The sequence below is a fragment of the Camelus ferus genome, chromosome 32 (assembly GCF_009834535.1).
Source record: "Camelus ferus isolate YT-003-E chromosome 32, BCGSAC_Cfer_1.0, whole genome shotgun sequence".
NCBI classification, from domain to species: domain Eukaryota; kingdom Metazoa; phylum Chordata; class Mammalia; order Artiodactyla; family Camelidae; genus Camelus; species Camelus ferus.
Window position 1 is genome coordinate 21,307,409 of NC_045727.1, and position 25,916 is coordinate 21,333,324.

Consider the following 25,916-nt stretch of genomic DNA (forward strand, 5'->3'; position numbering starts at 1 on the left):
AACCATTACTTAAAGTCTTCAGCAGTGACCCCTAAAAGCAAAAAGTTTTGAATTTTTAATACTGTATCGAGTTTCTGGAGGCAGGTTAGTAAAAAAAACAGGTCCAGGAGAGCCCGGGTGAGAAAGAGATGGCCCAGGCTTGAGGCCGGGACCTCGAGGAGGGGCGAAGCCACAGGGGCGTGGGGAGGCCTGGGAGCGGTCGCGGGCCCCCCACCCCGACGGGGCTGGGGGCTCTGCAAGGTTAGGATGCCCCCCACGGACCCCCGACTGGGGAAGAACCTCTGCCCTGGGGCGTGGCAGGGTCTCAGGAGAGAGCAGAGAAGGAGTGAACTCCGCAGCGAGGCCGCGCCCAGAGGGGAGACAGCGAAGCCCAGAGCTGCCGACCTGTCGGGGAAGCCAGGAGGGAGAAGGCACAGCACAGGGAACCCAGCGGGGAACATGCCACACGGGCGGCAGAGAGCCCAGGCTGGAAGGAAGTGAATCCATGAGCCTCTGAGATTTTTGGGGGCCATAGGTGAATCTGGAGAGACAGGACTTCAACTGAGGACAAAGAAAAGGAAACACAACGAGCAGCGAGCCGGAAGGGACCCTGCCGAGCAGGCTCAGCTGCCGGGCCTGAGCCGGCCCAGCACGGCCTGGAGGGCTGGGAGGGCTTCACGTTTTTAAACGGAACAACAACAAAACCGAACAAGAAGTCATGATGGAAATACTCTATGAAATGCACGTTCACTGTCCCGAAATTAAGCTCTCCGGGGTCCAGGCACAGCCTCGACGCCGACGGCCTGTGTGGCTTTCGCGCTGCAACTGCAGAGGCCAGGCGCTGCCACACCCGGACCTGCAAGGGAAGGCGGCCCGGGCCGCAGAGCTCAGCACAGAGACAGGACCCGGCACCACGGCCGCTGAGCCCGTGAATCTTAAACTGTAAGGAACAGACCAGATGCAGGTGAAAACAACCAGGTCACCAGCACAGGAGAAGAGGGACGGACGGTGGACGCCACCGTGCTGAGTGCGCACGAGAAACAGACGAAAGCAAAAACCAGAAGAGGAAAGACGCGCAGAAGAAAACGATGACGTGAGGTAAGGAAGCTGGCGTCTTTTAAAAGACGCTCAGAGGTACAACAGGAAGTCACTTCCCAGTAATGGGAACTGAGTCTTTGACTGGAAGGATTTATCGTGGGAAAGCTGGGGCTGTATGCCGAGTAAGTTTTTAAGATGTAAGAAAGACTTGTTGAGGCATTCCGTCGGGGAAACAGCTCCGGGGGGGGGGGGGGGGTGAGGACGGGAAGCCCTGCCTCGCCCGAGCTCAGGCAGCTGTGACGCAGCAGCACGTAACTCTCTGCCCGGCTGCTATTTATGTCCGAAGGCAATACGGACATTTTCAAAAGTGAGAGACCTCAGAGAGCAGCGCCCAGAACAACTGAGGGGGACCTGCTGCTGACGAACCCACTCACCTAGCGGTGGCCAAAGCCAGCGACCGGGGTTCCCCGGCGGGAGGGACCACGTGACCTCTGGGGCACAAAGATCTCGGGACAGAAAGTGCAGCCCACGAGTTTCATACCCAGACAAGCTTTCCTCTGCACAAGGGCTGAAGGTAGGTACTTTTCAAGTGTGGAAGAAGTCATGAAACAGAATCCTTGTAAAACCTGTTTATGAAATTCAAACGACCAAGAACTCCAACGGAGACGCTCTGGTGAAAAAATACGAATCCATGGAACTAAGACCAACCAACCAGGGACTCACACTTACAGAAGGTAAATATTACTTCTAACTCCACAACGTAAACATAGTGTTTCTCTCAAAAACCAACCGTTAGGGGAGGGGTGAAGGAAGGTACTTCATGAGCACTTAATTTCCTCTAGTTTCCTAGCTGATTAATAACAAATAAGATGACAAACACACAGCTTAAAAAAACAAACCCTACAATTCAACCTCTTCGATGTTCCCCTAACCTGCAGAACTGAACTCCTGAGGTACAGAAGAAACCTCTATCTGAAATTCAGGAATTACTTTGATTTTGATTGTAGGCTTTCCAGTTAAATTCAAGTAAAATTATAAAGCTTATTCCTACTTTAACACAAACATTTCTATTTATAATGAACTTAAACAAATTTTTTTTAACGGAGGGACTGGGGACTGAACCCAGGACCTCACGCGTGCTAGTAAGTACGCGCTCTGCCACCGAGCTGCTCCCCCGCCCCATACGTCAGTCTTTACTCCCTGTCTTTGCGTGAGCATCGTCTTTGCGTCCTGCAGCTACGAGCTGCTTTGGCTCCTTTATTTACTACATCATCTCAGTCTTTCCCACTGTGTCAGTGGCGTTTCCACCTAATGATAAAAATGGCCATTGCTAGAGGGCGGCGTCTTGGGTAATCCTTTTACTTTTTCCCTTCTACTTCTCCTGAATTACAATAAAGCCGTTTCTAATTAGTCTGCCAGGTAAATTAAAGCACTTCAAGGTCATGACTTAGCAGGAAAAAAAAAAAACGCCAAAACCACACTTAAATAAATGGGCAGCAGCAAGAAAGTACCCACCATGGCCCCACGTGGTTCAACCTCACTTAAGCTATTTATAGAAACATTAAAAAACGGAGCTGGCATTTTATTTAAAAAGCAACCGTGCATGCTACAATGGTGGCTAGCATCTCAGCATGACTGCTTCCTGCATCATTAATTTTATTTATTATGCGCTTCCGCAAGGATTAATCGCTAAACGGCAGAAGACAAGTAAATGATAACAGAAAACAGCGTGAAAGAGCCCACGGTCGGGCCAGTAAGTGAAAGAAACTGTTCTACACATTCACATTTAAGGAGTTTCTAACTGTAAAACAAAAAGAGGCGCTTTTTCCCCAGGTTGCTAAAATCTAGGGAGATCTCTGATGGGCAGAAAGTAAGCAACAGGGGATGCCCGAGCGCATTCTAGGTGATGACTAAACACCGAGTAACACAAGCAGACGGAAGAGCCTGGGGACTGCAGCCCCCTGCAGGACCCGCAGGCGGGCGCCCGGCCTCGGCTCCAGCCTCGGCAGAGTACCGGGGACTGAAAACAGGCCGGTCGTTAAAACCGCAGACCTGCGTGGGGTTAACTCCGGCCGCGCTGCCGAGCGAGCAGCTCGCATCTCTGCCTTTTCTGGGGAGGCTCTAAGCAGTACAAGCAGGCAGGGAGCGATGGCTCCCCTGCCCTGCACCTTGTTCTCCTGGGTCCTCTTCGGAGCACACCGCCGGCACCGGCCTCTCACCCGACCCCTCTTCTGAACGGACCCCAACGGCCTCACCCCAAACCTACCCTTCCCCTTCTGCCCTCGCCCTCCCCGACGAGGGGCTCCCTCTCTGACCCCGGCAGCCCACTCTGCCTGAGCTCACAGGCGCGGACACTCACTCCCTCAGTCCCCCCCCCGAAGAACAGAGGGCATCTCAGTCCTTAGCGAGCAGTAAAAATCTTACTCACAAGGAACACTCCTGTAGCTCAGTCTTTACACCTATGTGTGGAGACTGAAGGAGAAGTTCTGGGTCAGTGCAATTCTGCGCATTTTGGCTTCCAGTCTGCACCGCTGGCTTGCCCACCTGCCACCGTGCGCAAGTCTACGCTCCCACTGGCAAGGCGGGAGCACCTGTCCACCTTGTCCTTCTCTGCTTACGTGACAGCTGAAGATGGCACACCCCTGGAGGCGTGGTCTCTATTTCTTTCACATAATCCCTACAATTACTAAGAAATTCAAACATGTACGCATGAATAAATTTTCCACGGCCCAGAAATTTTATCTGAAGACTTAAATCCAAAGTGTTCTTGTGTGCCTGCAAGTGCAACTTTTCTTTCCTTTTTTTTTTTCTGAGGGTAATTAGGTTTATTTAGTTTTGAGGTGGTACTGGGGATTGAAACCAGGACCCCGTGCATGCTAAGCGCCCTGCTGCTGAGCTATGCCCTCCTCCCACTCCTGAACACCTTTCCACTGGACCAAAAAGTCCCATATTCTTCATACATTTCCTGCACACTGACGTAAGTGAAACACTGGATTTTATTTTCTCTGGAAGTAATGTTCTAAAGTAAGCAGATACAGTGCCATCTGAGTGCATAGCAAGGATAAACTTTTTAAAAAAATTGGCCATTTTTATCTTTGTAAATTATGCATAATAAAGTTCACTTTTCCACTGGACCATTAGCTTCTTTTTCCTATTTGACTGTACAAGCTGTTTGTATGTTAGTTTTTTTCTGCTTTCTCAACAATTTTATTTTTTCCATTAGCTAAATATGTCTGTTGGCTTAAAATACATGATTCTTGATCTGCTAAAGTACCCTCACTTTCCGAGAACACTCACATCTGGAAGTGGTTCTGCTGCTGGATAGAAAGTGAGGCTCTAATGTGATCTGTTCTCCAAACAGCTTTTCCCATCACTGAGCTTCTCCTAAGACAGCCCTTCCTGGTTTAAATCCGTCTCCAGGGCCCCTCCAACCTTTCTCTCTGAGGAACTTCTGGGGCTGTGCTGGGGAAGGCGCCTGGAGGCACTAACACACCAGGCCGGGACGCAGCTCCTCAGAAGGCTGGGCCTTTCTGATTTTACCAGCAGTTTTTCCACTTAAACTTTCTCCAGTTAAACATACTGTAATTATGTATTTAATTAAAATTTGTGCAAACAGATGAAATCTGAATGAGAAAAGAGACTTACAGTTTCTGTGAAAACTGAATCCTTTGGAAAGATCGGATAAAATGCCAGTTGCTTAAAAAAAAACAAAAACAAAAACCTGCTGTGGAACCGGAGGAGGAAGAGCCCTGAGGTAACAGGCTGTGAGCCTGGGGTTCCGCTCACTCACAGCACCTGGCTGGGCTCAGTGAGGACACCCACCAAAGGCAGGGCCGTGGCCCCCATCAAACGGGCCGAGGGCACACCTGCACCTTCCAAGTTAAAAGATACTTCAGGCCTGTACGTAGCATTGTTTTAACCACACACTTGGTTTAAGCCACCAGTCATTAGGCTCTAAAGGACTTCTACTGTAACATCTCATTTCGTTATTTTATGGGCCACATCTCCCTTAACTGTGCTTCTTTTTCAAATTTTTCATATTCTTGCTTGTTGTTTTTTAAGATAACCATAGCATCTAACCACAAACGAGGACAATCACCATTGAGAGCCTGAGTCCAGGTGTTTGGGTTTATGTCTTCTAGGTGTTCTTCTGATCTGGACCCAAAGGCCCATGGCTCTTCCCGGGAACATCCAGGCCACCTCCCCACTATGGCCCCTGCAGGCTGGGCGGGCAGTTGTCATGGCAACCCAAGGAGCCATGCTCGAAGGGGGCTCTTACGGGAACATTTTTCCCCACTAGTCCCTGCCCTCTTCCCGGCTGGTCACAAAGGGTCTGTGTCCAGGCCTCCACTTCTAGGCCCCCCAGCGCTTCCCACCCAGGTGGAGTCTGGCTTTGTCCTCCCCATTTTAATGAAAATGCTCTCACTTCTGGGAGTGATGCGTTTACAGTGAACTCTGAAGGACACTTTCAGCCCCCTTCCCTAGCCTCTGGGCAGAGCTGACTGCTGCTGGGGACTGTCTCCGCAGAGAAACTGTGACGTCCCCGTCCCATGCCCGTGACCCCCCCTGGACCCAGAGGTGGGACACGGGTGCCTAAGAGCAGCATCAGCTTTACCATGTGTTCTGGTAGACCGCCTCATATTTTGACAAAATGTGAAGTCACTGCTGAGATCTGTGAGTTGAGATGTCTCCCCTAAACATTCTAGATTCCTTGCTTCTCTGGAAAACCTAGAACTTGGCCCCAGCCCTCTGGCACGGCTGGAATCCATGTCTAGTCAGCCACACGCTCTGTCAGTATTCGCTCCTTCATCCCTGCTGGGCTGGACAGGCAGACGGGGGGCTGGCCCTTCACGCGGGGTGTGTGTCCACACCAGGCATGACCCCCAAATGCCCTGTCCTGCTCAGGCTGTCACTCTTGCAAGTGTGGAGGGGAAGATGGCTGTCAAATGACTATTTTATTGAGGGAAGAGGTGGTTACTAACTGGTGCCCCCCTCACTGGAGCATCTCCGGCTGGGGTCAAGGGTCATGCCCGTGGACTGGCCAGCAGAGTCTGCACAGAGCAAGGATGGGTGGAGGCTGCTACAGCCAGCGTGGCCTGTGGGCCCCTGATGGGCCGCAGGAGGGAGTCAGCGGGCTCCGGGCACTGCAGCGAGCTCCCGGGAACCTGGCCACCCCTCTCATCTTCCGCCTGGCGTTGCTCAGCCCAGCCCAAGGTCAAAAGCCAGACCGTGGGATCTCACAGTAGGACCACGAGTCACAGGCAGCCTCTCTCGCCACTGCCCTGTCCAGGCCTGCAGAGTCTGTGGATGCCCTGTGCCAGGAAGGACCCCAGCACTCGGCTGCACGTACACCAGCGGTGAGCGGTGCAAATGGCCGCTCAGCTCGGATTTTCTCCTCGTCTCAGGGTCAGGAGGCCGGGGAGGTGTACAGGCACTGCACTGAACTTGACGAACATCAATGACAGGTTTGTAAAGGAAACAAGGAAGCCAAGAGATGTCCCCTCAGTGATGTTCCTGGACCGACATGAGGTGGGGCAGACGCTCGGCTCACTCCCTCCGTGCTCTCAGTGACTCAGTGCCGCAGAGACCGTGGCCTCGAATGCCGAGCTCACCACCCACCGCCCGGAACCTAAGCACCAGGTGAGGGGGAGCCGTGCCAGATCTGCTCCTGGACTTGAGCACTCAGTGAAATTTGAACCAACTTGATTTAATAGTTAAGTAAATTACCTAAATTCTCCAAGAGTTTTTAGGACACACGCATCAAGTTCACTCAAGCAACTGACTTTTGAAGTCTAAAAATGTGAACTGAGCGTGTCAAAGCACGAGAGACGGGGGTGTGAAGGGCGCAGGTGTCGCCCTCCACAAAGGCTTGGCCTCCAAATAACAAGCAGCGACCCTGAGGGAGAATCAAACTCAGGCCGAGTCTCCAGCCGCTGCTGGGAGTGAACGGCTCTGGACGGGCTCACGGCGTCACAGTGCCCACGACGCAGGCCGAGCACGCAAGCCCCACAGCTTTGCCAAGGGCTATTCTCTCTTTCTACATCTCGCCTCTGAATAAGATAATTTTTAAAAGACCTGATAACGGTGAGGCAGAGGTTAAATACTTTCAAATGATTTCCTGAATAGAACTTCAAGATTTGCCTTCTATGAATAACCTTAAGTAATTAAAAAGAAGATGGCAATCAGCGAGAGTGCCCAGGAGCTGCGACCAGGCCCGAGCGCGCGCCACGTGCTGTCTCAGGCTGTGTCTTTCTCGGGAAGACCACTGTGGCTGACAGCACACGTCCACCACCGTCCACGCTCTCCGCTCTTCTTAACAGAGCTCTGATTCTGTTTAGGGCAGCAATGTGTCCCACCGAACTGGAAGCCCATTTCCCGGCCTCTCACGTGACACCGTCAGGCCCACGAGGTTAAAGAAGGTCGCCAGGCACGGCTTCGGGGAGGTCTCTGAGGAGGGGCAGAGTCGCTAGCACCTCCTGTCTGCCCCTGCCCCTCCTCTTCAGCCTTCCGCCCGGAGTGTAGGGCTGATGCTGGTGACAGCAGCCGTCTTGCCAACACAGGTGGCCGAGGGCTGAAGCTACGCGCTCAAGCCTAAGGACGGCTGAGCAGGGGGTTCCTCATGGCACCCCTACCAGGCCTGCCTCCACGCCGCCCCAACACCCTGCTGGGTAAGCCTTGCTGCTGCTGTGGGCCGGGAGGCGCACAGCGAGGTACTCACAGTCAGAGGCGTACTCCACCCGGGAGGGCTGCCCCGCCGCGCCGTCTGCCGTGGGCGGGGTGGGGGCGGGGCTGTCGGCCTGCGCTTTGCGGACCAGCGCCGCCAGGGGGTGATCCGGGTCCACCACCTTCAAAGGCTGCAGACAGAGAGGACGCGAGGTCACACCGCTTCCTGTATCTACGTCACGCAGAACCCTCCTGTGGCAGGAAGGCTCAGCTCAACTTCAGAGCAGCATCTGTGCTTCAGGAACACCTCAGCACGTGCGTGCGCACCATTGCCACACACACGTGCACGCACGGAGGGCCTGACTGCTGTGTCTGAGAGCTCTGGCCGGTCGGGAGTTCCAGAGGAACTGAATAAATGAACTGCTTCCACCTTCCTGACAACACTAAGGAAAGGAAGGAGTGATGGTCAGGACTGGACGGCTTCTGATGCAAGTGCGAGCCGCCAGACTTGCTCAAAACTTGAAACTTTGTCCATCCTTAAAGCAACTTCTGATTCTGAATCACCAAGTCAAATGAATCTACAATCCTCCCCTCAAGGGATGAGCCACCCTGTGAGATGCGAAATGGTGTGCTTGGGTCTCACAGACCCCTGCTTTTCCATTGCAGATGGCAGACTGAGCAGCACGGACTAACTGCGTGACAACGCCGAGTGACTCTTTTATAATAAGGATGAGGGAAGGTCAGAAAAAAAATTTATATCTTTAGGTAACAGATTATGGTGCCTGTGACGGTAACAGACAATTTCAAGCAGCACGTACTCTGGACAGCTATAAAATCTAATCCTGTTATGATGAAATCTGCATGAAAAAACAGTTTCCAAGTCTTAACCAACATTCTACTTACTCTAAATATCCCAGAGTAAAAACTACAATAAAATGAAGACAATTCCCCTGTGGTTTTACAAAATGGGACACAAAAAAATACAGGAAGCAGATCTCTGCCACGACGGCAAAACCAAAAGGCAAAATGTACCTCAATGATACCAAAATACAATACAGCTGTTGGACAAAAGAAACGCCTGCTTAGTAATTTCCAAGGTGAAGCCAGCAGCTTTGCTACGGCGACACACGGCCCACAAGGCGATAAGAACCTTCATCAGCTCCTCCAGGCGGCTGCACTTCTTGGAAGCGAAGAGGGACGGGTGCAGGTAACTCCCGTCCTCCTCCTCCTCGTCCTCCTCGTGGTCGGAGCCGGCCCCCGCCTCTGAAAGCAAAAGTAGGGTACGAGATCTCAAGGCACCAATACGTCATGCAAGAACTCAGGTGCAGACAAAGGCAGGGCTACGTGCAGTCACTCCTTGGTCACCTGCCCAAAAACACCCTCGGAAATTATTCTCTGCACTGTCGCCACCCAGGCTGTTCAGCAGAAGGCCACGCAGGTGTGGAAGGAGCAAGACCTCGCCCGGCTGGCACCTTCCCTCTGGCATTTACTAGTCCAGGGCCTCTCTGTCTTTAAATTTGTTAGAAAAAAGGCAAAAATCTCACTGCTTTATGAAGGCAAAACAACAGCAAGGACTATTTTTTAAAACTCCAGCGAACAGACACGGAGAAGACGAGATGTGCGGTGAGACGCACACCACTGGCTGTGAAAACCATGTCTCGGTGGAGAGCGCGCTCTCACGGCAGGTTCACACGGACTGCTGTCTCTGAACTCAATGCGAAACCCTTTGCAGTAAGAATTCTAAATTTAGACTCTTATGAAAATAGCTTAAGGAGAGATGAGTAAAAACAAGGCAGAGGAAGGGTAACCATTTCGCTTTCAGGGGCCTGTGGACTGGAGCTCAGGCCCTCGCAGAGTGTGTGTTAGAACGATCTGGTAGCACAAGGCTCGCTGCCTTCTCTGCACCATGTCTGTCGAGCAGCCCCAACGAGAGGGCACCCTCCCAGCCTGGATGGCTGTGCTCTGACAGCATCAGTGTTTACGTCTACTTCAACCATCTATAAGAGCACGAATTGAGAACCTGATATATTTTCAAGGCTTATCAAGATGGGCGTCACGCGTACAGCGCCCGCAGGCTTGACCACCGCGCCTTAGGGGCAGGGTTTCACAGACACCTTTCAGCCAGGCATCTGTGAGTAAGCTCGACCCTCTCCAACCCTCCCAGGGCGACCCTGCCCCCAGCCCAGCCCAGGACAGAAACAGGGTCACGTACTCTTTTTCTCTTCATTCCTGTTTTCTGCCAGTACCGTATACCGTCCTTCCTTCATAGCTTTCTGGATGAATTTGTAGTAGGGGTTGAGGTAGTGGTCAAAGCGCAGGAAGTCAAACTGGGAGTTCCGGGCCTGCTTGGCCTTCAGCATGATCTCAAACTGCGCGCCCTGCCTGCACACGAAGCTGGCCGTGCGCTCGATGATGGCGTGCATCTTGGCCGTCGGGGGCTGCGAGAGAGCACACACCCACGTCACCCGCGGCCGCGTGGCTCAACAGACATAGCCCTGTCTCACTGTCGACCGTACGAGGTCACTTCTGGGGGAGGGCACAGCTCAAGCAGCAGAGCAACGATTAGCATGCGGGAGGTCCTGGGTTCAACTCCCACTACTTCCTCAAAGAATAAATACTAAATAAACCTAATTACCTCCCCCCATCAAAAAATAAGTGAAAAAAAAAAAAAAAAGAAGAAGAAGTGATTTCCTTTGGAAGCACCTGGTCACTTTCTGAACACGCAGCATTCTGTGGGGAGACGAGGCACCCACCTCGGTGCTACTCCAGCTTCGCACCGAACTGCCCAGAGGCAGGCTTCCTGCACTACTCAGCGGGTTTCCACACCAGGGGCCAGGGGCTCGGGAAGCCCCTGGGAAAGGGGCATGCGAGTTTACACACACACGAACATTTTTCTAGGGAGAGGCACACGTTCCTACAAGTTTCTCAAGGACCTAAGAACCCCTTCTCTTCCCTTTTTCGCAGCTGGTACTCCTCTTTATCGCTTGGAAAACACCCATCTGTACAGCCAGAGAAAGCACGCGCTCAGGCCAAGCCTCTCCTGCACCCACCCTCCTCACCAGCTCCTCCTTCCTGCTCCCTGTAAGGCGGGGCTCCGGCCCCCGATCAGCCACACTCCCACTTAAAGTACGGAGTTCCAAACCAATGCTGAGTCACGCCCACCGCGTCTCGAGCCAGCAATTCCTATCCACACATGGAGCCCTCAGCCCAAGAGCTGGAAGCCATACATCTAAAATTCTTCTAGTATCAATGAAGAGATTGATGCTAGGAAATTGCACGCAAATAAAGTGGGAAATTATTCTCACTAAAAATGGGCAGTTAATTAAAAACATTTATACTGTAATTTCAAGGTTGAATCCTTCATCAAATATAAATGCCTTAATTCTCAAATTTAATTCTTGAACTAATAACGCTCTCCACACTCACACAGGATAAACATCCACAAGTAAAGGTGTTTACTGACCCCCACAGAAGCTAGAGTCCACGTCAAAGGCGTGGAAGCGCAGACCCTGATGTGCATTTCCACGGGCTCTGGTTCAACAGGGAGACTGGCTTTTGAATCAGTGCAGCCCATGCACACGACGATTACGAACGATCACTTCACAGCGATTGTCCTTAAAGGAAACACAATCCCTTGCCCTCCGAGTGGAGGTGTCCTCTGTTGACCACATCAACCTAACGGTCTAAAGTTTCTTAAAAGTAGGCCTACTTAGGAAATAGCATTATGGCTACAGTGGTCAAAAGGCAGTGTACAGGTGACTTCCAGACTAGACAGTGACGGCGGAGAGCAAAGCTCCTTGTGAACATCCTTCAGGCCTGCCACCAGGGGCTGGTGCAGGGTCAACACCCGGAGCGGAGAAAGTCCTCCTCCACCGTCAGCGTCACGTTAGTTTCAGGGGAAAACCTCTTCTCGTGAAGAATGTCATGATTATTCCTACCGCAGAGTAGGCTTTAGGAGATAACCAGCACACAGATACGTGTGTGTCACGAGGACTGACGGACACAGGGGAGAGCTGCTTTTAAGAAGCGACTGGGCCCAAGAGGGCAGCTAACACCTCCCAGCTCCTCCCAAGCTCCACTCACGTGGCCCCGAGAACTCTGCAGCGGGCCCCGGGGAGCGGGGGGACGGCGCGCGAGGTCAGAGAACCCGCACCAGGGGAGACTCCCAACGAGCCTCGGGAACCGCGGGAGCGCAGACGCCTGGAGCAGGACGGGGGGCAGGTGGGGCGGGTGAGGGGGGCCCCCGAGGGCAGCGGGCTGCCCTCTCTTCCTCCACGGCCAGGGAGAGAAGTTAGACACCGCCTTCACTCAGAGTCCCAGACAGACACCAGATCGAGCCACAAGTCAGCTGTACAAACGAAACTGTGGAAGTAATACCAGGAAATACAGGAAAATGTCTAAAATTTTAGGGTGGAAAGGGCTTCCAAAACAAGATTCAAAACCCTGAAGCTGTAAAGGAATACAGCGACACATACAACTTCGTAAACCCATTTAGGTTCCGCACAGACAGACAGACAGTTAACAAAGCGCCCGGAGGGCAGAGGCGCACGACACGTCCTGCGCCAGGGGAACACTCGTCGTCCGTCACAGACCCTGGGGGAAGGCGAGCGCTCTCGCTCCGCAGGAACACAGGGTCACTCACGTTTCTTTTCTTCCCACCGCTCCTGTGGCAAGAGCAGCCGAATTTACGACAAGAATCAGGCTCTAATCACAACAGTATCCAATAGAGCCTCACTTCAGTGGAAAGCCCAGCGCCGCGCCCGGCGCATGGTCCACGCACGGTTACCACCTGATGTTGTCACCAACCCAGCAGACGGAAGCGCGGCGCCTGCCGCGACCGTGCACTGCCCCTTCCCCCTTTTCCTTTTGTCCATAAGATACGCTCAGACAAGCACAGCTCCCCTGGAAGTGCATTCAGACAGAGGCCTGCTGGGCAGCAGTGAAACGCGCGGTCTTAGGGAACACGTGGGTCCCTGTGACCTCGTGCACCTGCCGCCGTTATTTGCGGGACATCGTTTGGGCTCAGAGCTCGACCTGTGCCGTCTGTTGCCTCTCAGGGGCACGAGAGAACAGGCCAAGTGGCCCGCTGTCCACCTTCCCCGCAGAGCAGCACCGCACAGCACAGGCAGAGACTGGCCGGGGCTGCAGAGCACTTGGGAGTGACGAAAGTGACCTCCAGGTCCCCGGGAAAGGGTGGGTGACTGAACACACGTCAGGACAAATGACGCTGGGCTGCGCATTCCGGGCAAAACAGGTCCTACATCCCAAGAAACATAAGAATCGCACACAGAGTCACCACGGAAAACTGAAGTAAGGCCGTGAGGTGCCCTAGGGGCTGGAGTCTCGAGGCCTGGCGGGGCCTGGACCCGGGCGGGCAGCGTCTGCGGTGACCAGTCTTGGGCAGGCACCAGCACGGGCTCCCAGGGCCCTGCGATCCCTGACTGCTCCTTGCCCCTCACACAAAATCGCAGAGGGCCCGCAGTGGGTAGGTTCTAAGCCTAAAGCCTGGTTTAAAAACCGAGACTCCTCTGAAGCACCTGCTGTCTTAACTAAGAGGGCCCCCCACCCACCACGGCCGCAGCCAGAGCAAGCCACGCACCCAGGCAGCAGGCGTCCGCCGAAACGCGAGCTGGCAGCCTCGGCGCTGTCCCCAAGGGGAGCGCGTGATGCAGACCCCTCTGCCTTCCGACATTTTCCCCACGAGCCTGGGCATGACAGTGTACGGTTTGCACAGTGAATCACTGTCCCAAACCACAGTAACTATGAAGAATGAAACACTGACACCACCATAAAGGAAAAGCAAGCTGTCCCTCCGCCAGCGACCTGCACAGAAACACGATTTCCACATAATCAAGACGACTTCCTCCTTTTTGTAGTAACACCAGAAAGAGCTCTACATTGAGAGAGCAAATCACTATACCACACGGCTTACTTTGCTCCCCGACGGGCAGTAAATATTCTTAGTTTTGGGAGAACATTAAATAGCTCAGTGATGTTCTTCGGGACCATACAGCCATTAAACATTTTAATAGAAATTAAACAAGGCAATGAAACCTATTATACCTCCATATTCATATTTGCATAAAAGGTCAAAAATGATCTTTCATATCAAACAAATTCCACATAGTCAACCTCAAACAGAAGCTTTTAGCATTGAATATGGGTTGGGGGGCAACCCATTTTTAACGGGTTTTTCATGGTGAACAGCGTTATTTCAGAACAAATAGGACCATGACATGTAACAATCCACAGAAATGTATTAATGCTGGGGTCAGGGGGCGGTGCGGCTCAGTGGTAGAGCGCATGCTTAGTTAACACGCATGAGGTCCTGGGGATTGAACCCATTAAACACATACAGACATACACACACCTAACTACCTCCCCTAACCAAATAAAGAAAACAAACGAAAAAATTAATACCAGCCTCAGGATGCCAAATCTTCAGATAACATTTTCAGTTTTAACTACAGCAAATTGATCCACGGTAGAAACAAGGAATCAAACATAAGTCACAATTTCACTTTGCAAAATTCAGACATTTTTACCCATATTTGCAAGAGAGAGAGAGAGAGAGAGCACGAGAGAGAGAGAGAGAGAGAGAGAGAGAGAGAGAGAGAGAGAGAGAGAGCGCGCGCATGCGCGTGAGAGCGAGAGGGAGGCCTGGTAACAGAGGAATTGGGGGGGGTGGGGGCGGGCATTAGAGGGCTGGGCTGGCATCCCCCATCGCCTGTACACACATGAAGCACACGCCACCGAGCTGAGGCAGGGAGGAGCGCCATGTGGAGCACGGAGGAGGCTTTCTGGGCAGATTCCAGCATCCACCACATCTCTAGTGACCCCAGCAGGACACAGACAGGAATCTAGAACACCCCTGCCCACGGGGCCTGCAATCCAGTCAGGAAAACGCCAGAGGAAAAGGCTTATGCTGAGCACAAATCCCCCTCTCAAGTACGTACATTAACAAATAAAAATCCCACGAAGCGTGGTGACTTGTGACGGCATGACAGTTAAGACCACGGGCTAGAGGTCCTGTGTGCTGTCAGTGACCCAAATCTTCCCTTTCCTTCATTTGTGAAGGGGAGATAGTAACCATAAGCTCCCTCGCAGGGTTATGAGCATTAAACCAGAGGGCACGCAGAAAGCCCTCAGAGAGGCCCTGCGACGCAACCCCAAGCCGCTGTGCTCAAAGAGTGGGGTGAGATCACGTGCTAGAGTCCCGGCTCTGCCAGGAGCTCAGGCCACCAGCAAGGCCGCCGCCGGGAGACACCAAGGGGCCTACTCACCGCGGGGAGGACAACTGGGTGGAGGAGCGCCAGGAAGGCGTTACAGCAAAGATACACATCTTACCTGCCCACAGAAACCACCCTAGGAAAAGCCAGAGCCAAGCAACTTTGCCGAGAGCCACGATGCCTTGGGCAGGGCGTTCTGGCGTCTAACCGTGGCCAACGGCCACACCGCTAACTTCGACTCGGATTTTGCACGCTGGGAGCACCTGGGGAGTCAACCCGGGAGCTCTGAGAGCGAGCGCTCCCCCACCCCCGATGCTCTGGTCCAGGGACCCTGCCCTGACTCCCCCTTCCTCTCTAGAGGAAAGTAGGTGGCATGTGATTTTCCTCTCCATTAACTCACAAATACCTTTAAAGCGTCACTCACCTACACTACCAAGAGCCGCCACCGTGACGGTCTCACACTAGACTTGGGAGCACACAGTGACAGGGCTGCCAGCATCGGGAGCCGAAGGACACCTACCAGCTCCACGTCCGGCGGCACGTTCAACCCGAAGGGTGCGACGAAAGGCTCCTCGTTTTCCTCTACATTTTCAGCCTCATTTTTTTCTGTATGAAAAGAAAACACAAAAAACTTCAGAGCAACGACCTGGAAAGAAGGCACCCGGCAACAGCAGGCGACTAGGAGGGGAGGCGGCAGCCGGCTCCTGACGGTTCTCCCGGGCCCGCTGCTCCAGGAACGCGCCCTGTTTTCTGTTCTTCCCACCACGTGGGGGTAAAACCCCCACGCCGAACCCCAGAGAGGCGGGGAGCTGCAGCGGGACGTGGTGCCCCCCGCTCTCCGTCTCAGCCTCTCCCTTGTACAAACGTGGTGGCAGCATGGACCTGGGGCCGGAGGCTGAGACAACTCGCGTGTGGGCCTCCACCCCAACGCTCGGCGCTGAGCAGGCGCCCGACAGCGTCCAGTTCTCCTCCCCCCAACCCCTGGCCTGCTGGGCACTCCTCCCGACTGTCTCTGTGGACCCCACCGAGTGGCAGGCACAGTGCAAGGTGCTCAATTCCAAGACGACCACTTTTCATTGCTGAACTGCAAAGCCCTTGCACCCAACTGCCAAGACTTCTCTACTCAAGCAGACCACCTCTCTCACAAATAGTCAAGTGCACTTTTTTCCATTTCCATTTATTCTTTAGTGGCTCATTCAGTAAACATTTGTCTGCTGCACGTCACACAAAGTACTAAACGTTGTAACTCTGAACTCCAAGGTGCCCCCTGCACACTGTCAGATGATCAATCTCAAAGGACACAGAGAAACACACAAAAAACATGGTAGAAAACACATAGAAGCTATCAGTTTAAAGGATTTCAGCATCTTAGGTTTTTCTTTCAAAAAAGATGACATTAAAGAAATACGAAATCATCATCAAAACAAACAAACGTTTCCCGCATACATGATGGACTCTCCTAAAACAGACGAACCATTTCAAAGTCTCCTATCAAACCTAATTCTGTGAAGCCAAGGGGGAGCTCTGAGCAGGCCTCATCGTCCATAACCACCTGAGGACTGCATTCCAACGACACAGGTTGACGGGAGGTTCCTATAAAGAGTCAGCACTTAACGCCGCCCCCTCAGCTCACACACCCTGCTCTCCGCCCAAGAACTGAAGATTTACTATGGCCCAGAAACTGCTGTAATCAGCAACCCCGTTCTGTTCCAGCAAACAAATGACACAGCAGAACCAGTAAATGTTAGGAACACCGGTTTGCAACATGCCAAGAATGAGGCCAAAGGTGTGCGCAGAAAGCATGTTTACTGCAGCTCCCTAAAATGACACAGTGGTGGGAGCTTTGTTCCAACAGCCTGCCTTGGCACTAAGCCGCCCACAGAAACAAAGGCGTCTGAATCCAAAGGGCTTTGTGCACAGGTGGGCTGCGCAGATTCCCTCTGTCCTCACACACACCTTTATTTACAGAAAAATGGCTTCGTAGCGCCCAATAAAAACCAACCACTGCACTGTTAGCTCAGACTCAAGTAAACTTAATGAGTTTTTCTCGTTAAAAAGATAAGGAACAACGATGAAAAACTACGAAAATCTAAAGGCTAGGAATTGGCCTGAAAACAGCTGCAAGAAGGCAGCGAGGAGTGAAGTCACACAGAGGAAAGGCGCCATCAGCCGCTTCTGGACACCAGCACAAGGTTCTGAAGTATTAAAACACGTACGACAGCGCGGCTGTCCCTCGGTATCCGCAGGGGAAACCCAGATTCCTGGACGCTCATGACCTGAGGCTGGCCCTGCGCCTGGGGCTCCACGCCCATGGTTTCCCGGCAGTGCAGGACCATAATTACTCAAAAACCCGAGAAAAAGTGGACTGCACCGTTCACTGCTGTGTGCTCAAGGGTCAACTGTGCATCAGCTTTTAAAACCAAGGAATATTCAGATGTGTTGGTGACTCAGGAAAACAAACAAAAAATTTTTTAATTTTAAGATAATACAACATTAAAGTAAAATGTGGTTGTCAGTGGTACCGGGTACCAAACTGAATTCTATTAAAAAAGTGTTTACATGTGCTTGTGTGCACATGTGTTTATGTTCCTTTTTCTAGAAATGGCATTTAATTTATATTAATATGAGTTAAACATAAAAAGTCAAGCTGTAAGCTTTATATGGGCCCAACTTCTATAAAATTAATCGGCACATAAAGCAAAGCTCTGAGAATGTGGCTCCATTTTAAAACGTGACACATTTCAAACACTGAGGACTTCATGTTACAGAGAAAGTACACTAGAAGTTGGAAAAGAGAACGAAGTCACATTAAAGTTCCTAAAATCCAATAATCACAACCAAGCTTAACATCAGTTAGTCCAGTAGTGACACTGGGACGACTGTTCAACTCCTAGAACAGGGCTTGGCAACGTCCCTCTGCAAAGTGCCGGACGCCACGTACTTCTGGCTCCCTGGGCCCGCGGTCTGCCTCTGTGCGACTCCAGGAGCCGCACAGACAACACACGGACAGACAAGCGCGGCGCTCCCACGACAGAACTTCACCGTCACAGGCCAACTGGGCCTTCGGTCATAGTCTGCTGAGCCTAATCTAAAATGTTAAGGAATTATTCTAGATTTTTCAAAGACAGTCGATTGATCTTGCAAAAGGCACTGGCCTTTGGAAATCTCAAATCTTCGATTGTAAAGTGGTGACAATGAGCACTCCTCCCTTCTGATCAGACGCCACATGTTTAAAGCAGATTCAGTGCATGTGGTTCAGAGATGAGACAATAAAATATGAACTGTCTAGAATCCTAAAATGGATAACTTACTCTGGATAAAGGGGTGAGTGGTTACTTCTTAAACCTGCAAGAACACGGCCACCGCATCATAACCTCTGAGATACGCTTGGATCCAGAAGTCCGTGCAAGAGGTGTTTACTACCTTACCCGGGCTTTAACTCAACACGGTTAAAATCACACCTGGAAAATCTTGGTAGAAGCTCACAGAACAGAGCTGTGCAGCAGGGATTTTTACGCCCACAAAGTCACGAGCAGAAAGAAAGGAAGGGCGGCGAGGAGAGTGCTCGCACACGTCTGCCCCCACACCCCACGGCTCCACGTGACGCGCCCCTTGGTAAAGGGGATGGGGGAGCTCCCGGGCGGCTGCCCCATGCAGGCGGATGGCATTTTAATGTTACACTGTTACAATTCCTTCATACTTGTTAACAGGCTTGTTACTGACGGAGAAGCCAATTAAGTCCCAAATCACAGGTTCAGTTAGCTCTAAAATTAAATCCCTCTGTATATGACTCCAGTTTATTATTCTGAACATGAGAACAGGCTTCTAAAGCTGCCCTTCTCTTCAGGCAGAATATCCTGAGTCCAGTGATGCAACCTCAGTGTTTCAGGTTCATTTTACTGTTACTGACAATTCATGACCGATCAGCACGCAGGGCGGTAATAAAGATGCTCCCAGGGCCGATCAAAGTGACCTCGTATGTTTGGTCCTGTGGATGCGAGTCCAGATTTTTCAGTAGCACTATTTTTTCAAAAAAATATTCAAAGTTCTCAGAGTTAATCCAGAAAGGCATTAACTTAAAATCTTTAATTTTATGTAAATATTATTTTAAAATACTGTGGTCAGCATACGTCCCAGGGCCTATCAAGCATAACCAGGGCCTTGTGCTTTTTCTATTCAGTAAGAACCGACCCCCAGGTGTCCCTCCACTGGACAGCTGCCATAGTTCAGTCGTGGAGGGATGTGAAGAAGCAGGTTAGCAGGAGGGTGGCTAATGCCTGTCCCTTCAACGCCCCAAGAATGAGTCACTGAGATTTCAACAGACGTGCTGTCAGTCTAGAACCAGCATCCAGAGGGGGTAACTTCCTGCTCCCTGAACCCAAGAGAAATAAAGGAAAAGACAACGAGATCCCAGGCAGACCACTCGCCTGAACTCACTCTCGTCTCTACGAACAAGTCACTTCCCTGCTCTCAGCTGTTTTCGCCCTGAGAAGGAGCACCAGCGACATTCTGTCCCTGCCCCGCGGCGATGCCGCGGTGACTGTGGCCGCCCCCCGCGCCGCCGCCCGGGAGGCCCTCACCTCTCTGCCTGCAGGGCTCCTCCTCCTCCGTGGGCTCGGACGGGTCATAGTAGGCACCGCCGTACGTGAGCCCCACAGCACGGTAGCTGCCGTCCTCGGCCAGGGCTGCGCTCAAACGCTTGTATTCTTCCTCTTGAATAAAAACGAGAATTTTATTAACAAAAACAGAAACTTACTGAGAAAAATTTTATACATATTTCTAAAGTTGTAGCTATCGGTAAAGCATACAACACAATTTCTCCAACCTCTTTTTGAGGCAAAGACAGTTTAAAAATTCACACTTCACATCTATCAGTGTACACTTCTGCCAGCACGTGTTTACCACAGACAGCAGAACACGCGATTTTGTGGACAATTTCTTCCTGCTGAGAAACTTGGGGATTAAGAACTGCATGAAAGATTGTTAAGGCAAAGACAAGAACATCAATTTTAATTTATACGATACTGTTAAAGAAGAACAGTTAAAGAGTTTGGTTTTTGTTTTGTCAAATCCCAGTCTGCCCTCAAAAGCTGGGAAAATTCTCTGTGGCTCTATATATAAACTATCCTGAGGTCCTCTCAGAACGCAAAGACTCCTGTTTTTCCAATCCACTGGGTACTGTCAAGATAATATCAGAAAGAGTGAGTATAAAAAAATGAATGGGAGTAACTTTTAATATACTTAAAAAAATTTTAAAAGTTTGTTGCTTAAGTAAGTTTGTCTTGAGCAGTACCTTGCCTTGCCTCCTCCTCAAGCAAGTCCGTATGCAAGGCTAAATACCTCTCCTCATCACACAGGGCCTCGACGCGGGCCTCCTCTTCGGAGAGCTGGTGGTCTCTGTTCCACGTCGAGTACTCAGCATCGTACTCAGACAGGTCATGCAGGTGACCGCGCCCATCGTATCTGCAATGTGAACGCGCTGGTCAGCGGCAAGGAATCACCCTCTGCGGTGCTGTGTGCGAGGCTTCACGTGTATACTTACCGAGTAAAACAAAGGAATCAAATAATAAAGCAAACATAAAAACTCTTCCCAGATTTATACTTAATTTGGCTAGTCAAAGCTCACCTACTTTTAAACTTCAGTTATCTTAACAAAGTCTCACTCCTTTCCACACTATGACAAAACTTATAATTAAAGGTAAGCACTCCTCTAATAGCATAAATGGTGTCCACCTCGGTGGCAGTTCTTACCGTTCATGGTTTCGTTAACCATTCAATGCCATTTGCCAAAAAAAAAAATTAAAAGAAAAATTTTTTTTTCTGAAAAGTCAAATATCATAGCTTACATTCACACAAACCGAATACATAAATACCTATCCGTAAGAACCAAACGGTCGAAATTTCCTCGCTCCTCTCTGCTAGTCCCGAACTCTCAGGAGAGATCTTCACCAAAGAAACTTGCGTCCATTGGAGGTAAAATCGTGGCTAGGCTGGCCCCCTAGCCACTTGGCTGAGGAAATAAGTGCTGGGTTATGTGATAGAGAGACACACATACATAGGAACAGTGACATATACGTGCAGTTTAAGGAGGTTCACTGGAAACAGAGTAAAACTATTAGAAGACGCAGTGTCAACCTTTTCCTTTAAACTTCACACCCCCAGGAGATCACATACACGAAGACACATCCATGTGTCCCAGCATGGACCAACAGGTACGTTAGGCAAATTTAGAATAAGAAGAGCACTTTCTGCCATGCTTTTAACATAAAAGATTCAGTGTAGATGCTGTCAATGTGCAACTCTCAGATAACGAGTGAATTAGAGAATTTTACTCAAAGCACTCAGATTTAGGGTTGCAAAAACCAATAGAGAGAGACAAACAAAAGTCTGCCTAATTTTTAAATGCTGACTTTTGTCATGAGGACCAAAAAATACTACAGAAAAAAAAAGACAATTATAAGAAAAAAGGCCAAAAATTTCAGGGTAGCCAAGTTATTGCATTTTATTTAATTTCAGAATTATTTTTACTTTGATGTAAACCTCCTTAACTTACAAATGCAGATCATTATTTTAAAATATCGCACATGTACATGTGTGGCGTTTGCTCCCCACTAGTTTGGAAGACCTAACTCACATCATGTACAGAATGATATTGGAAATTGCATAAAAAGCTCAGACTTTCTCGCTTACCAAACTTTAATAATAACAAATACCACAAGTAACACTTTGGAAAAGGAAGCTCGCTGACAACTCAGGCAGCATCATTCAATAGAAACCACGGTTTAAAAGTACAGCGTGCTTGAGCAGAGAGCGGGGCTGTCGGGTCCAGACCTGAGAGGGCAGCCCTCCCTGCACGAGTCCTTCTTGTCTAGATCTAACTCCAAATGGAAACGTTGGGGATGGAAAAAGACGTTTGGTCATTAATGTGTCCATTCTGGTCAGCTCAGAGGTCATCCCTACAGTCACGTTCCAGGGCTTTGCAGAATCCAGTTTTAATTGTCTCAAACGATGGCCTTCCTTCGCTCGGAGAGACTACTCCACGGTTTAATGGTTGGTCACTCTTACTTTTCAGTCCGGGCCCCAGAAGTAGAGTTGCCAAACCGGTAAAAACCAAACCAACAAACAAAAATCCCAAGGAGAAGGAAGGAGGGACTGAGAACACGGGAAGGGAGGGGAGCAAACGTCCTACATCATGTAATGTCATCCTTTTCAAATCAAACACCTTTAGAAATTCCAGGCCCCGGGACCCCGCTCCCTACCCAAAGTGGCTAAACATACTCTAGGGTGATTACCTCCAGCGTGTTTGATCTGAAAAGAACACATCTGTATCCCTGGCCCACCCTTTGGCTTTAAGAGACAGTGAAACCAGCCCTAAGAACGCTACCTCTAAGAGCAAGGCCAGTGTCTGCAGGAAGTCAACTGGCCTCCAGCTGAGGGGCAACTTCACCCTCGGCCTGAACCTGTCAAACTTATCGCATTAACACAGGATGGGGGAGGAGTCGGGGGGAGTCAAATGTCATCCCGGCAAAATACGGGCGCTCCACAGTGAGCGCTGGGGCATGAAAGATACAAGGCCAACTCATGCGGTCCAAGAGGGTTCTAACTGCGGCATCAGCGTGCAGCGTTTCGGGCTGCCCTCCCACCACACCCAGCCGTGGGACGGAGGGCCCCAGAACGCCGGTCTGGAGAGGCCCAGGGCGCGGGCAGCTTCCGCCGCCCGTAGTGGCAACTGCAACCCAGCGACAGGGGTGAGGGGTCGCGAGAGGGGCTGCAGGAGCAGAGACGATCCCTCCGGCGACAGACGCGGCACGCAGCTCCAGCCAGAGACTTAGGGCAGGTTTCACCGTCCCCCTCCCCCCAAAACAACAGGGGGTGCGGACGGGGGAGGAGGGTTTCCCCCGGATCCCCGATGACTCCAGAAAACCCCTTTTCAGTCCTGGCCATCAAGTCAACATCAGACGAAATCAAGCGGGCGAGGGAAGGGGAGGACCGGCGGGTGGGGGGAGGAACCGACCTGTCGATGAGGATCTTGTGGTCCCCCATCCAGGGGATGAGGTGCTGTCCCTGTTCCTGGGCCAAGGCCCGTTCGTCGTCCCGGAACAGCTTGCAGGCATAGCCGAAGACCAGCAGCTCCACTCGGTTCCCCCCACCGCCGGCACCGCCGGGCCCGGCCTCCTCCTTCGCGCCGCTTTTCCTCTCGGTTTTGGCGCGGCCGCTGCTCGCGCCGTACATGACAGCGTCCCCGGCGTCCAGGCTGGTCCTCTTCTGAGCCACGCCGATGTCCCCGACGCCTCCGCCTGGCCTTACCCCCTCAGTCAAAAGCGCCGTATCCCGAGCCCAACCTCGACACCGCCGCCATAGCGGGCAACAAAATGGAGGAAGCGCCACTTCCGGTGAGGGGCGGCCCTACTTCCGGCGAGCGGATGCGGCAGATTCGCTACCGCTCCGTGCCGTCTAAGCCGGTAGAAAATACTTGGCTTTGACTTTTCGCGTTCGGAGGCGCCACCACGTTTGGGGCTGTCGTTTTCCGGGGAGAGCGCGTTTTTAGCGTTGGTTCTCTCCGGCGGCCGTCCAGAGCAGCTGCGAAAGCGCGGCGCCGGATCGCGCGCTACCTGCGCCCGGGCGGGTCCGAGAGCTGCGCGGAAGGAGGGCGGTAGCTGTCTGGGCCGAGTGCGCGGTCGGCGGGGCGGGTGCTCTCCGCGCCTGGGCGACGTTTCCTGTCCGACGCCGCCAGGGCCCGGGACCGTGCAATCTGGGGCCGGGGGCTGTGGAGCTGGGGGCCGTGGGGTCGGGGGCCGTGGGTTCTGGGGTTGGGGTCTGTGGGGTCCGGTGCTCTGGGGCCGGGGGCCGTGGGGCCGGGGGCTCTGGGGTTGGGGGCTCTGGGGTCAGAGGCAGGGGGCCGTGGGGTCGGGAGCCTTGGGCTGTGGAGCTGTGGGGTCCTGGGTCGTGGGGGCCGGTGCTCAGGGGACGGGTCTTGTGGCTTTTCTGCAGCCCTGATATCTCCTCGGTCCTGGGGTTCACGGCCCTCGTCTCGCCTACCTTGGAGGGTTTCCTTGGCGTATGTCAGAGGAAGCTGTGAGGCTCCTCACGGCTACGGGACTTGGGGGGTCCTGGGGCCCCTGTGGGAGAAGTGACCGAGGGCGGGGCTGGGGACCCGCTTTTGGAGACCAGTCACTTGGATGCGAGGTGACTTTGCTAAATAGCTCCTCACGGCCGGTTTCCCACCTGTGGTTCCACTAGGAGCTAACGGGCCTTCTCGCCCAGCCTATAGCTTTCAGCCCCAGTCACGGGGTGGCCTGCAACGCCCTGGCTTGGGGACCGGAGCTCCCCTTCCGCCCCGGGACTGGAAACTGGGCCGTGAGGCAGACAGTCTCCTTTCTGGGCCGCATTACTTGTCTGTAAATCAGTGATACGTTTTTCTCTGCTAGTAAGGTTGAAATCAGATCATGTACATGAACATGAGTAGGTTTAAAAAGATGAAGCTGCAGGAGGTTCCCACCCAAGGGCCTTCGCGTCTTCCGATTTCTCTGGCTTTTCGTGTGGGAGGCCCCTGGTCCAGCCCCGTCCTGGTCCAGCCCCGTCCCGGTCTCGGCCTGGTTCTAGCTGTCCAGGCTGGGAGAGTTTCTCACTGAGCTTGTGTGACCCAGCTGCACTGTCTTTGCTGCCCTACCACCACCACCCTGCGTGTAGCCCTCACCAGGATCGGCTTCAGGGGAGCAGGGGTTTTGTTGGGTTCCCTGGAGCATCCTCAGTGTCTAGAATAGCGCCCGGCGCACTGTGGGCCACGGATTGGTCACTGTCTGTTGAATGAGGGGGCAGGCAGCTTCCTGTCCGGCTCTGCATGGCGGCCCGCTACGCCAGAGCGGGTACGGGGTGTCTCTGTTGGTTACTCGGTTGGTCCCACATTGGTTGCCTCTGGGCACGTGCTGGTCTGTTGAGGTGCTTGGCTGGTTTCAAGCTTTCCCTTGGGTTCAGGGAGTGGAGTGAGGCCCAGCGTTCCTAGTCAACCCCCACCTGCTGCTGCGACTCCTCAGAGGGGTTCTGAGAGAGCATCCCTTCCGCCCGGCTTGAGACTGAAAAGACTGACTTTGCACTCCTGACTGGTTTCAGTTCCAGTGGAGCTTTTGCGTTGGTCCTGTGCTCTTTCGGAGGCTGAGTTTTCTCATCTGTAAAGTGAGGATAGTAAAGCGAGGACACGACCTTCTTCAGAAAGCTGATGGAGATCTTGGAGTCGATACTCAAGGGTGTCCGTTGTTCTGCCCCGGGTGTGTTTTTAGACGACGGCTGGGGAAGGATAAAGGAAGGAGTAAGTCTGATCTCAAGACAGTGGGTGCTGAGCGGGTGAGATGGTGTTTAAGCAGCCAGGAGAGGAGGGAGCCAGGCCAGAGGCGGGCTGAATCCTAAGTAGAGGTCTTGGGGTGAGACAGACCAGAGCATTTTCAAGGAGTGATAGATTCAGTGCAGTGTGGCCGCAGCCCAGGATGTGGCCAAGTAGGGAAGCCGTGGCAAGAATTAAGGCTGGAAGCTTGTAGACTTTGGGAAGGAGGGTGGACTGAATTCTAAGGGCAGTGGGAACCCTTGGAGCGTGTACGTTGGGGAGATAGGGAGGGGGGCAGATGTTGAACTAGCTCAGTGTGTTTTGGACTGTGGTTTGCAGTCCACTAGTGGTTATGAAGTCAGTTTCGAGGCTCACAACCAGCATGAAAACCTGAAAGGAAGAGAGATGTTCCCAGCTGGTTCTTTGCCTGTCAGGTGAGTTTTAGAATTAGCACGGCGAGTTATTCCCACCAGCCCGCATGTGTTTTGGCTGGGGTCACTTGGGGAGAGTTGACATCTTTGCAGAATTTGCTCTTCCGCTATATTAAAGCCTCTCATAAAGGTTTCTAATTTTCCTTGTAAAGATTGTACGTCTTTCATTAGATTTATTCCAGACAGTTCACTTTTTGATGCCATTATTACCCCCTTTTAAAATTCCATTTGCAAGTTGTTTGTTGTTAGGGATACAAT

General features: G+C 52.1%; 1 protein-coding gene across 5 annotated transcripts in view; it reads right to left on the bottom strand.

The window, feature by feature from the left end:
* Nucleotides 1-23,291, bottom strand: part of SFSWAP (splicing factor SWAP) — a 66,626-nt gene extending 43,335 nt beyond the window's left edge. For 3 of the 5 annotated variants that reach the window (XM_032471730.1, XM_032471728.1, XM_032471731.1), the window contains exons 1-7: nucleotides 22,924-23,291; nucleotides 20,203-20,372; nucleotides 19,490-19,621; nucleotides 15,430-15,515; nucleotides 9,893-10,118; nucleotides 8,831-8,943; nucleotides 7,736-7,871 (exon numbers count right to left, since the gene is read on the bottom strand). In XM_032471730.1, coding sequence (XP_032327621.1) covers nucleotides 7,736-7,871; nucleotides 8,831-8,943; nucleotides 9,893-10,118; nucleotides 15,430-15,515; nucleotides 19,490-19,621; nucleotides 20,203-20,372; nucleotides 22,924-23,141 — 1,081 coding nt within the window. In that variant the 5' untranslated portion in view covers nucleotides 23,142-23,291. The remainder of the gene's footprint in view (nucleotides 1-7,735; nucleotides 7,872-8,830; nucleotides 8,944-9,892; nucleotides 10,119-15,429; nucleotides 15,516-19,489; nucleotides 19,622-20,202; nucleotides 20,373-22,923) is intronic. The other 2 variants (XM_032471729.1, XM_032471732.1) reach the window with 2 other exon arrangements.
* Nucleotides 23,292-25,916: the final 2,625 nt, after the last annotated feature.